General features: G+C 41.9%; 1 protein-coding gene across 3 annotated transcripts in view; it reads left to right on the top strand.

Annotated features, from left to right (window-relative positions):
• Positions 1–12,190, top strand: part of Pex5l (peroxisomal biogenesis factor 5 like) — a 74,563-nt gene that overhangs the window by 12,229 nt on the left and 50,144 nt on the right. For all 3 annotated transcript variants that reach the window (XR_009379786.1, XM_059265345.1, XM_059265343.1), the window contains exon 6: positions 10,366–10,461. Coding sequence is in view for 2 of the 3 variants with exons in the window: in XM_059265345.1 (XP_059121328.1) it covers positions 10,366–10,461 (96 nt within the window). In the remaining variant the exon portion in view is untranslated. The remainder of the gene's footprint in view (positions 1–10,365; positions 10,462–12,190) is intronic.

The following is a 12,190-nucleotide window of genomic DNA, read 5'->3' as shown; positions in this document are numbered from 1 at the left end:
TATCTACACATAAATAAAAATAAAATAAATATTTTCAAACTAAGAGGATAATTATGATAGCAGTAGGTCTCATTGTTGACTACAAGAGTTTCTAATGCGAGTCAGCTGATTTGGTCCTGACAAAAGGCAGCACTAGGTAAGCTCCGCCTTTGCCCCATGGTACAGACAGGAAAGAGTGAAAGAAAGAAGTTATCTGTGGACCCACACTAGAAAGTGGAAGAGAGAAGAACCCAGAAATCTAATGATGATGGGGCTCTGGAACTTCCATGTCACCAGCATTCTCCCTACATGTTCATCACCTTCAGCAGAAAGAACATGGCTGTTTCCAGACCACAGCTAGATATCCAGTCAACTCCCTTCCTGAACACATCACCCCATGGACTTTAATGAATTGCAGATGTAGCATGAAAACTGAATTTTTGGTGCTCGTTTTAAATGTATCTTCTTAAGAGAAAAATGACAGCATCCATTAGGAAAGCAGTATTCATAAGTGCATGAGCGAGCTGCACTCAGCTTGAGTAATTGGAGTTGCTTCAGGTCTCATCTGCTGCCATCCGTGGAACAGCGAAATTTAGTGACAAAGCATTTGTTTTGAAGCAGGGAGAGACTTGGCACAGGTGGGCCATTCTACAACAAGCTGGGCCAGAGGAACAGCTGGGGCCCCCAGTTGCCATAGAAACCCACAATGCATTTATCTTATTATCCCAATGACTACTAGTCTCCTGCTGGTCCATTAATTCCATCCCACCACAGTGTCCTGCTTACCCTAAGCAAACACACTTTGGAAAATGGTTTTGAGCTTCCTCGTGTTATCTTCCAAAATACACCTTCCAATGTGCACTGAGAGCTCTCTGCCCAGGTGAATCTTGAAGAGTCCTCTGAGATACTGACTCATCTGTAAGGGAGTTACTCCTGTGTTACATTTTTTAGACACTGTATGTTTACTTATCAAGACTTGCCTTTAAAAAAATCATACTCTTCTAGTTTTAATTCCAATTCAGAGCAATTTAGGAAATGCTCATGAAATGCAGGCTTACTAATATACCTGAAATACAGAGTAATTAAAACAAAGCAAGAAGAGAATAGACAGACGTTAATGAAAACAAGGAGACATTGCTGGGAGATGGCTCAGCTCATCAAAGCCCTTGTTTTGTAAGCAGAGGACCTGAGTTCCATTTGGGGAAAAAAAAAAAAAAAACTGGGCGTGATGGCACACACTTACAATCCCAGCCCAGGAGAGGTTGAAACAGGAGGATCCCTGAGGCTCACTGGTCAGTAGGCGTAGCCTACCTGACAAGTAGCAGACCAATGAGAGAATGTGCTTCAAAGAACAAGGTGGGTGGAGCCTGAGAGATCACACAGACACACACACACACAGACACAGACACACAGACACACACACACACACACACACACACACGTTTGTACTGTTAGAAACACACTACTCAGCACTGCACGGCCTCTTTGTGTAGATACAGTAGAATTATAATGAAGCTAGAACAACATTTCATATAAAGGCTGACTCAGAAATCATTCAAACCATTTGACTCACCAGACCCTGCTCCATGTTCACCCAGATGGTTCGCAGGAAAATGGTTTCCTCTCCCTCAAACCAACATAAATTATGCTAGGCAGTGACTCAGCAGGTGGGGAGCTATTTACAAACCTGACTTAAAATTGTATTTCAGGATCACAAAGAAAATGGGAACACATAATATGAAAACTTACATTTTTTCATTTTCTTTTCAAGATGGGGAAGAAAGAAAGTGTGGTTTAGTCTCAAATGGTGCCTTGAATACAAAACTCAGAGAAACAAGTGATTACAATGAGTTACATAATCACTGTGTACTTAAGGACACATTCTTGACGCTTAACACAAACCATGTAATTGCCATTCCATAAACTTAACTGTTTAAAGAGATCATACTGTCTGAAAACTTATTTTAAGAAAAAATTTGAAGAGCTGAAGAAAATACAAAAGGAAAGGCTGCAAAATTCACTTTTCCCATCTTGGGAAAGGTATTGCTGAGTAAGGCATTGCTGGGTGAGGCAAAGGGAGAGAACGCAGCTTCTTCTGCAGACATGGTCCAGACATCTCCTTCTCCATTTGCACACCAGAAGCTCCACCACAGGCTCAAGCCTCAGATTCACTAGCATGAGCTGCAGTAGATACTCCAGACACAGGTCATTGTCACGTGACTTGCAGATGACCAACTCTAGCTGAACAGAGCTTTTCCATGTGTCATCACTGCCCTTCAGCCCACTGTAAACTTAGGTTTTCATATTATCTCCATTTCACATGAAAAAATAAAAGCACATCTAAGGAGGAGAAAAGTCAGGAAGTAATACCCATTACAATCTGTGAAGCCCTTGTTCTTAACCACAGAAGATTCCCTGGATCTGCCACCATGTGCTGCTCACCTGAAAGAACCCATAAGCCATTGTTCCTCTTATCTAAAAGCTCCATTATTATTTAATTCTGTTGGGTTAACAAGAGTTGAACAATGTTCAAGAATGTCCATTACTTTCTTACAGAAAATTCATAAGACAATTAGAATTTTCATACAATTTGTTCTGTACACAATTAATTCTCCTCCCAAATTCATCACCTTACTTTTAGAAAAGCTGTTGGCTTCCAACTCAGTTCAATGAACATGCTTCAGTGTCTGCTGTCCTTACAGACATAAGGGAGGTAGTTAGTGGGATATATGGGTTAGGTTATAAGATACATTTAGAGGAATCCAAGTTGTCATACCATAGAGATCTTGCACACCTATGTTATTGAAGGTTTACTCACTGTAGCCAAGTTACAGACTCACCTGGATCTCCATAGCACAAATGAGGAAGTGTGGCACACATACACCACAGAGTGTTATTAAGTCACTAAAGGCAGGGAAAATATGTCATTTCAGGGAAATCCAAAGAACTTGAGGTCATCATGTTAAGTTAAATAAGCCAGACTCAGAAAGACACATCTCATGTATTTTTCTCTCGTGTGCAGAATTCAGAACTTAAAGTTTGAAAGAAAATGTGGAACTCTTTGAGAAAAGAAAGGAGGCTAGTGTTGTGTGGGAGGTGAGATAGGATCAAGCAGTAGGAGAGGAAATGAAATCAGGTGGTCTAGGCCCTGAAGAGATGCTCATCAGGTAAAAGTGTGCACTGTTCTCAAAGAGGATTTACTTGGTCTCCAGCACCCATGTTGAGAGGCTCACTACCTGTAACTCCATCTGTAGGCCTCTGGACTCCATAGACACCTGTACTCATGCTTTACACACACACACACACACACACACACACACACACACACACACACACCACTTAAAATCTTTTAAAAATGTACACTATACACATGTATAAATAGGAATGTCCACTGGAACTCTGGACAGGGCCCAGCAGCAGGCTGGTGATGAGCTGGGATGGTGTGGGTTGTGGGTAGGGATTTGGGGAGCAGAATCTCAGGAGTGGGACAGTTCAGCTACCAGACAGGTCACTCCTCTGTTCTGAATGGTGTGTTGTAGTTGTTTTTTTTTTAAGTCTTTGGGGTCCCACCACCCAGCTCCCAAATAAATACATGGAGACTTATTCTTACTTATAAATGCCGGCCTTAGCTTGGCTTGTTTCTAGCCAGCTTTTCTTGACTTAAATTATTCTGTGTACCATTTGCAACATGAAAAAATGCAACACATCTTTGCATCATTAAAAAATATTCCACAGCATAAACAAATGTAAGGCATCTTCAACTAATATTCCACAACAGTGTAGCCTGTACCCTGGAAGTCTGCTGAGGTTGGGAACAGGGCTGGGCAGTGAACTAGAATGAGTTCCCAAGTGGCAGAATGAAGCCCACTCTTTTGTACAATGAATATACATTGATAAAATAGATTAGGCATGTACTCAAAGATGCGTTTGTCCTCTATGTCTCTGGAAAATAATTCAACCCAATGCTCTTTAAATACTCATTATTCTGTCTATTGGAGAACTTTCCAAGAGTTCTATCTAATCTTTTCCCTCTTGATGCCACACAACAACGGGCTACCAATAAGGAAGGAAGGAAGCAAAGATGGGGAAGAACAAAGAAGTAAAAGAAAAAGGGAAAGAAATCTGAAACACCATTTTCAACATTAGAAATCAGCACAGTGGGGACTTCTCAACAAGCGTTTGTCACATGAATAAACCGGAGACCCTAACAAAAGGGGAAACAATGCCAGATTTAACAACAGAAGTAGACTCGTGGACAATTAAAACAAAAACACACACGCTTTTCTCTAGATCATTTTTACGTGGTTTCAATGGTGGTTTCTTAGTGTGGTTGAGAATATGCTGGCCGTCTCTTTTCAAAATCAGCACTTTCTTGCCTTAATGTTCAACATGGACTTCATAGCAGAGTGGATCCAGTGACCATGTGCTACCACACTCTGAGGAAAGGAATTTTCCTTTACACATGATACATGCAACCTGCATGACAAATGTCTATTGACTAAGAATCAAAAACCCTTGATCCTTTCAGTGAGGCTAGTATTTAAAAGGTCTGAGAATCCAAGCTGTGTCCATCAAACAAAAGTGCTGTAAACACAAAACCTTTAGTGAAGGCACTATCCAAGTGGTATTTGTGTTATGGGAATAATACTACTCAATTCTTACTGGGACTCTGTGAGTAAATTTAGACTCTACAGATGAGAATTTAGGAATTCAGTACTTTAGCAATCAACTAGGAATTGGCTTTAGACAGCCTGACTTCAGAGACTGCCTTTAGCAATCATGTCACACCGCACCCAAGGTCAAACAGTCACTGTATTCTTTTCTAAAGTGAGTGCACTCATTTTCCTTCTCCATTTTAAGTGTTCTAATTTTATTTCTGCTGCTATGATAAAATACCCCACAATAAGCAACTTTGTGGAGAAGGTGATTTATTTGCTTTACAATTCCCAGTTGTGGTCCATCGTTGAGGGAAGTCAGAACAGGAACTTGATGCAGCTAGTCACATCATATCCACAGTCAAGATCAGAGAGAAGAGAATGAATGCATCCTTCCTTACCCACATGCTTGTTAGCAGCTAGCTTTCTCCCCTCGTACTGTTCTGGGACCCCTACCTAGGCAGTAATGCTGCCCATAATTGGGCTGGGTCTTTCTACATCATTTAATATAATCAAAATAATCCCCTAGAGACCTACAAGCCAACCTGGTGTCCTGGTTGTTTTTAGTTGGTTGGTTGGTTGGTTGGTTGGTTGGTTGGTTAGTTGGTTTTTTTGTTTTGTTTTGTTTTGTTTTTTGTCAACCTGACATAAGCTAGAATTATCTGAGAAGAGAAACATCAATTGGGAAATGCTTCCATTGTGTTGCCTGTAGGCAAAGTAGGGTACTTTCTTGATTAATGATTGATGTGGGAGCATCCAGCCCACCGTGGGCTGTTTCACCCTTGGGCAGTGTTTTTAATTTGTATGAGAGAGCAGGCTGAGCAAGTAAAGGAGAGCAAGCTAATAAGCAGTGCTTCCCTTGGCTTCTACTTCAGTTCCTGCCTCCAGGTCCCTGCCTTGAGTTTCTGCCCTGGCTTCCATCAATGATGGGAGTGTGACCTGAGAGTCTTAGTATGAAATAGGCCCTTTTCTCCCCAAGCTACTTTTTGGTCATGGTATTTCAACACAGAAAGAAAAGAGTAACTAAGACACCAGGTGATTCCAAGTTGTGTTAAGTTGACAGTAAATCCCAACACACTTAGCACGCACTTATGAACTTGAGATTTACTCAAATACACATAACACACATGTGGATCTGGGATTCTCTTTGTGGTCCTGAGCTGGCATCTGGGCAGCACCTGAGGCTTTGTGAAGATGCAGATTTGAGGATCCTTACCAGATTTACTGAATCAGAGACTTGGTGTAGGGGCACAGTGACCTGAATTTTAAAAAACCTTCTGGGTATTTCAGTGCTCACTCATATTTGAGAATGACAGTTATATAAGCTGTGAGGTTAAGATGGCTGTCGCTTAAACTGATGGGTGCAATTGTTTTGTTTATCATGCCTCTATCAAAGTGCCAAACAATACCAACAATCCACAAGTGCTGATATATTTTCCCAAGTCACAGGTTTTCCCTATGATAAAATTAGATATTTTTAATGTCTTGGCTTCAAGGAAGGTTATTTTAGACATGTGTGTTATCGTCTATGTGTCATGCTCAGTTCCTTCTACTTATTTTTTTTTAATTTATGTATGTGAGTGTTTTGCCTGCATGTATGTATATGTGTCACATGTGTGCCTGGTGCCCAAGAAAGTCAGAAGAGGGTGTCAGATCCCCTGGAACTGGAGTTATAGATCACTATGAGCCATCAGGTGCTGGGAACTGAACCTGGGTCCTCGGAAAGAAAAACAAAAGCTCTTAACCATTGAGCCTTCTCTCAGGCCCATATGCTCAGCTCTTAATTAGCATGTTTCAGTACATCATGAAAGCATGGAAAAGTATCAAAATTTTCAACTGTGTATCAACTGCTATTTATATTCCATAACATTTAACTTATGCTTCCTTGGGCCAAAAAACTTTAAAAATGGTGAGTTAGATAACACTTACCTTAGTAATAACCTAAAGCCTGTCAAATGATGTGAGAAACGGAGTATCCCTAAATAGTAATTGTAGCATCAGAATAAAATGTCATTTGCACAGTAAGGCTCTATCTGTGCTTGCTGTGTTAGGTGGGAAAGAAGAGCTGACCTGGAAGCCTGGACTCCCGATACGTGATGCCCTTTGTAGCCTGAGACATTAATAGAGAGAGATGCCAGGGACGCTAATAGAGTCCTGTTAAGTCAAGCTTCCCAGAAAAATGGGGCCTGTTTAATCAGTGCCAAGGGCCTGGTGATTAGACACTGCCTCAGACAACAATCTTAGTGCTTCTTTTTTTTCTAATGCCACTCATTCATGACACCTAAGATGCACCAAATGTATCCCTTTACTCTTATAGCTTATTTGGCCAATAAAAGTATATGTTTATCACATAGAATGTTTTGAAATATGTGTGCATAGTGAGTTGGCTTAACCTGATTACTATATATGTTACCTCACACCCTTTGGGTTTTTTTGAAAGAACACCTAAAATTACCACAGTGCTTCTCAAGGACACAATGCATTGTTAGCTATAGTCACCAAGTTCTACCCTAGATTTCTGGATGAAGTTTTCTACCCTTTGACCAACAGAGTGCCACCCTTCCCCCAGCTCCAGTCCTGGCCACCACCATCCTCTGTCCTTCTGTGAGGTCAGCTGGTTTAGACAGCACATTGCAGTTTGAATATGATACCTGACATTCTGTGCTGGGTTTATTTCACATCCTGTGATAATCTCCATTTCCAGCAAGTCACAAATGACACGTCTTTCTTCTTGAAGACTTCAGTGTTCCACAGTGCATGCATGTTAAGCCATCATCTGGTAGACAGCCTTTTCCATTTCTTCTCTCCTGTGCCTAATGCCACATTGACATGTAGTGAGTGCAGAGGCCTCGTGACATAATGGCCTCATTTCCTTGGCCTCACATGGTAGGTTTAGTTTTGATTTTCTGAGGGCATTCCATACTGTTTTCATGATAATACAAATTTACCTTCCTACCAAGAGTACGTAAGTGCCTACTTTTTCCTCCATCTTCTCCAACACTCTCTTGACCCTTTCAGCAACAGCTTAACCCACTTGAGGTGATGCCTACTGTGGTTTTCACTGTCATTTCCTCTCTGTTTAATTGAGGAGACTATTTTTTATAAGCCTTCAGTAATTTGCATTTCTTCTCCCAGGAACTCTATCCTCAGGGTCTTTGGCCATTTTCAACAATGCTATGTTTTCTCGCTAGTCACTCATGGGTATTTCTTATGTTTCTGAAACTGGTCATCTGAGAAGAGGGAACCTCAGCTGAGGAATTACCTCCATCAGATTGGTTTGTAGGCATGCCTGTAAAGCATTTTCAAGATTAGTGATTGGTGTGGGAGGGTCCAGCCCACTATGGGTGGTGCCATCCCTTGGCAGATGGTCTTGAGTTGTATAAGAAAGCAGGTTGAGCAAGCCAGAAAGGAGTGTTCCTCCATGGCCCCTGCTTCAGTTCCCACCTCCAGGTTCCTGCCTTCAGTTCCTGCCCTAGCTCCCCTTGGTGATGGACTGAAACCTGTAAGATGTAAGGAACCCTTTCCTCCCCAGATTGGTTTTAGACAGTGTTTATCACAGCAACCAGAAGCCAACTAGGACCTGATCTTTTCTCATGCAGTACAATTCAGTGTTTTAAAATATTTACATGTGGATATCAATGGATTTTAAGGAGTTACCTTGAATCTATAGACTTCTGTATGTGTGGACATTTCACAATCATTATTCTTCCAAATAACTGTGAAATAAACTCAACCTATCATTTACTGTGTCTACGTTTTTGTTTTTTTTTTTTTTTTTGTTTTGTTTTTTGTTTTTTTTTGGTTTTTCAAGACAGGGTTTCTCTGTGTAGCTTTGCGCCTTTTCCTGGAACTCACTTGGTAGCCCAGGCTGGCCTCGAACTCACAGAGATCCGCCTGGCTCTGCCTCCCGAGTGCTGGGATTAAAGGCGTGCGCCACCACCGCCCGGCTGTGTCTACGTTTTAAATAATTGTTTTAACTTGTCAGTGAAGGGACCAGCAGAAAGATGAAGGAGTTGCCACCAGAAGCAAGACAGTCCTGAGCAAAGCTCCCAAAGCTACTTCGGAAATAAACGTCAGACAATTCACCAAGTTACACAAGACTATTTAGCCTTCTGTGAGCAGCCCACAGAGTTAGCTTCTCTCCCAGGCAACGGGATCCCAACCACCTAGTATCTTAAAAAGTTGTAAATCACTTGCGTTTTTGTATTTTTAATTGTATTTATTCTTTTTTTTGAGACAAGGTGTCTCTGTGTAACCCTGGCTGTTCTGGAACTCTGTAGACTAGGCTAGCCTCAAGCTGGAGATCCACCTGTCTCTGCCTCCCAAGTACTAGGATTAAAGGCATGTGCCACCACCACCTAGCTTATTCGTTTATTTTTAATTTTGTGTGTGTGTGTGTGTGTGTGTCTGCATGCCTGTATGTGCACATGAGTACAGGTGTCTACAGATGCCAGAGGTGTCAAACCTCCCTGGAATGGGAGTTATAGGCTGTTCTGAACTGCTTGATGAGGGATTCTGGGAATCAAACTCAAGTTTTCCTGTAAGAGCAATGTGTTCTATTATCTCCTGAGACATCTCTCCAGCACTTGTATTTGTATATCTTTATTAATAAAATACATTGTGCCCCAAGAGTATTGTATAAGAATAGTAGTGAATGGAGTCTTCAAAAAAGATAAGTTGCCATAGCCCTAGAACCTGTGAATATCACCATGCACAGGGAAGACAGGGCTCAGTGGGTGATCTGGAAAGAAGGGAAGTTTCCTGTGATGTTTGAGAAAGCCCTGATTGTATTCCAGGCAGCTTATAAGAGCGAAACAGGAAGGGGAAGGGCTGAGAGAAAAGAGGCACCATGACCATAATCCACCTGAAGCCCCCCACTTACAGGAAAGAGCAGGCCGCAGACCTCCCCAGAGGGTGCAGAGAGAGCAAGCCCACCACCACTGTGGCTATGAACCTCTAGCCTCCAGAACATTGAGTGTCTAGCTTTCTTTTGTGTTAAACCACTCAGTTTGTGAAAACACATTTTTGGCTGCCCTAGAACACTAATACAGAGCCAAGCAGACTTGCTAGAAAATTCTCTAGAGTAGTAGGAAGAAATCAAGCAATTCCAGCTTGCCTTTCATAAGAAGTACTGGATTTCTTCTCAGCCTCCTGGACAGTGATTGGGAAGCTGTGCTCTGCCACAACGGCTCAGAGTTCACACCGGGCCTGAGACTATTACACAAGAATCCATATGTAGACACACATTCATTTGAAGCAATCCTAGATTGGTTGACTTGCTGCCTGAAAAATACTTTGAAAACACTTTTCAAGGCGCTAAGGAGATGGCTCAGCTCAGTCAGTAAAATGCTGAGTTCAGTCCCCAGCACTCGTGAAAAGTCAAGTCTGGTGGTACACACTTGTAATCACAGCCCGGGGGACAAGGAGAGAGAAGCGTCCTTAGAGATCACTGGCCAGAAAGAGTAGGCAGTAAGAGAGCCTATCTCAAACAGTAAAATGGATGATGCCCTAGGAATGATACCACAGGTTGACCTATGTACTCTGTGTGCACACACAAAACACATGTACACACACACACACACACACACACACACACACACACACTCACCTGGTGTGCACATACACATGGAATCCTTTGGAACTCTAGGGAGCAAGGTGAGAAAAAGAAAACTGCTTCTGTTTTTGTGCTCTGTGATGTCAGTAACACATCACCTGTTTTGGTTTATTTCAGGCTCGGCTCACCAAAGAGCATCGCTGGGGGAGCGCTCTGCTCTCCAGGAACCATTCCTTAGAAGAGGAGTTTGAAAGAGCAAAAGCAGCAGTAGAGGTAACTCTTAAAACAAGAACTCTGCACTTCAAGTTCCTGAGGGTGGCATTCAAAAAATCTCAAACTACAGAGAGATGCAGAGGAAATGGAACTGTGGGCATGAGAAAAGCAGGAGGATAGTTGTTGAGATGAGAGTGTGCCAGAGAACCTTTGATTCCCCACCAGGATGACAGGAAGTGTCTGCGTTTCTGCTGGTTCTGTGATCAGTTGGCGATGCGAGTCTGAAGCCTGGATCAGAAAGCAGCACTCCGAGGCTAGCCTGGGTTCCATGGATTTGTCTAGTGGCAACCCATCTCAACCAGCACCATTAATCCTTAGTACTAGGTGTCCAAACACTGTTAGTGAGTGAAAAAAAATACTTTAAACACTAATTTCTAACTATTTAGTTTTCTAATGGAAAGAGAGGGGAGAGAGAAGGAAGGCCAAAGGATAGAAGAAATAGACAAAAAACAGTTCTTGCAGGTTCTTTTACCCGGTTCCCTCCTGGCAGAACAGGCAGGGTGGCTTGCAGATGTTGGGCGCTGATCACAGCCTCCATAGCTGCTCTTTGAGCATGGAGATTTTTCCCAGACTCGAGCATGATCCTGTTAATACCTCTGTTGCCACTGGTGATTTCAATCTTGAAACTGCAGGCACTCTTGGAATATGCCTCACTTATGCAGCCTTCTCACCCCTAGAGTTCAGATGAAATGATTATATTAAGGATGGTCTTCCAGTAACTCTATACTCAGGGTGCGGGAAAAGCCTATTTGCAATTTAATGTTACCAGGTTCTGTTCTGGGAAATCATCTCAGCCGTGATTCATAGCATTCAGAAACCCAGTAAGAGCACACTTTTATCTCCCCACGCCAAAATCGTTCAAATTCCGTCTTTAATTTTAAGCTTCTCTAATTTAAAAAAAAAAAAAAAGCTAATGAATATTTTAGTGTTCTGAGCAGGAGCCACTGATGTAGTTAGTCAGGACCAGCTGTGTTCAATCAGGTTGCTCAAATGCATGGAGCCTGTAGCTTAAATTATCTTAAATGTAAGTTTTTCAGTTTTAAGAGCTAATTTAAATGTATCTATTGAGCCCCTACTGTGTGTGGCACACAGCAGTAGCTCTCAGACTGCTATTTAGACACATAGAATCTTGGGTCAAGAAAGACATTAGCATTTGCTCTCATTTGTAATGAGAAAGATAATGAATTTAAACCCGAAAGACTCCATGGTGGAATTGATTGACAAGGAAAATGTACTTAAGTACATATTCATTGAATTGAATCTGAGTTTGGGTCATAATCTAAAAACCCCTCTATCCTACTAGGAAAATAATTTTTTTAACTCTTGACAAATTACTCCTGTTTCTACCTGGACAAATACAAATAGGGGCAACCTCCCTCTTTTCAAGAAAACCCATTTCCATCTTGAAAGCTACTAATTATCCACAGGCTCTTTCTTATAATGAAAATGACACAACAGAAAATTTCCATGTTGCCTGGTATCGACTTTCCTCACTTCCATCCACCTCTAAACAATACTCACCTCACCTCACCAAACTGTCTTCTGCCTTACCTGTCTCTTGGTTGTTATTCCAATGCATCCCTTGCAGCTACAGGACAACATCATGTTGGTAACCAGTCTACATCTCAGTGCCCAACCTCTGTGGTTCTGTATCACAGCTCCCTGGAGTCTGTAGGTTACTTTAGTATATTCATTTAACATACATTCCTGGCTGCCTACAGTACTGGCT

Source organism: Peromyscus eremicus, chromosome 6 (genome assembly GCF_949786415.1).
Source record: "Peromyscus eremicus chromosome 6, PerEre_H2_v1, whole genome shotgun sequence".
Lineage (NCBI taxonomy): Eukaryota > Metazoa > Chordata > Mammalia > Rodentia > Cricetidae > Peromyscus > Peromyscus eremicus.
This window is presented reverse-complemented; position numbering and strand designations above follow the sequence as displayed.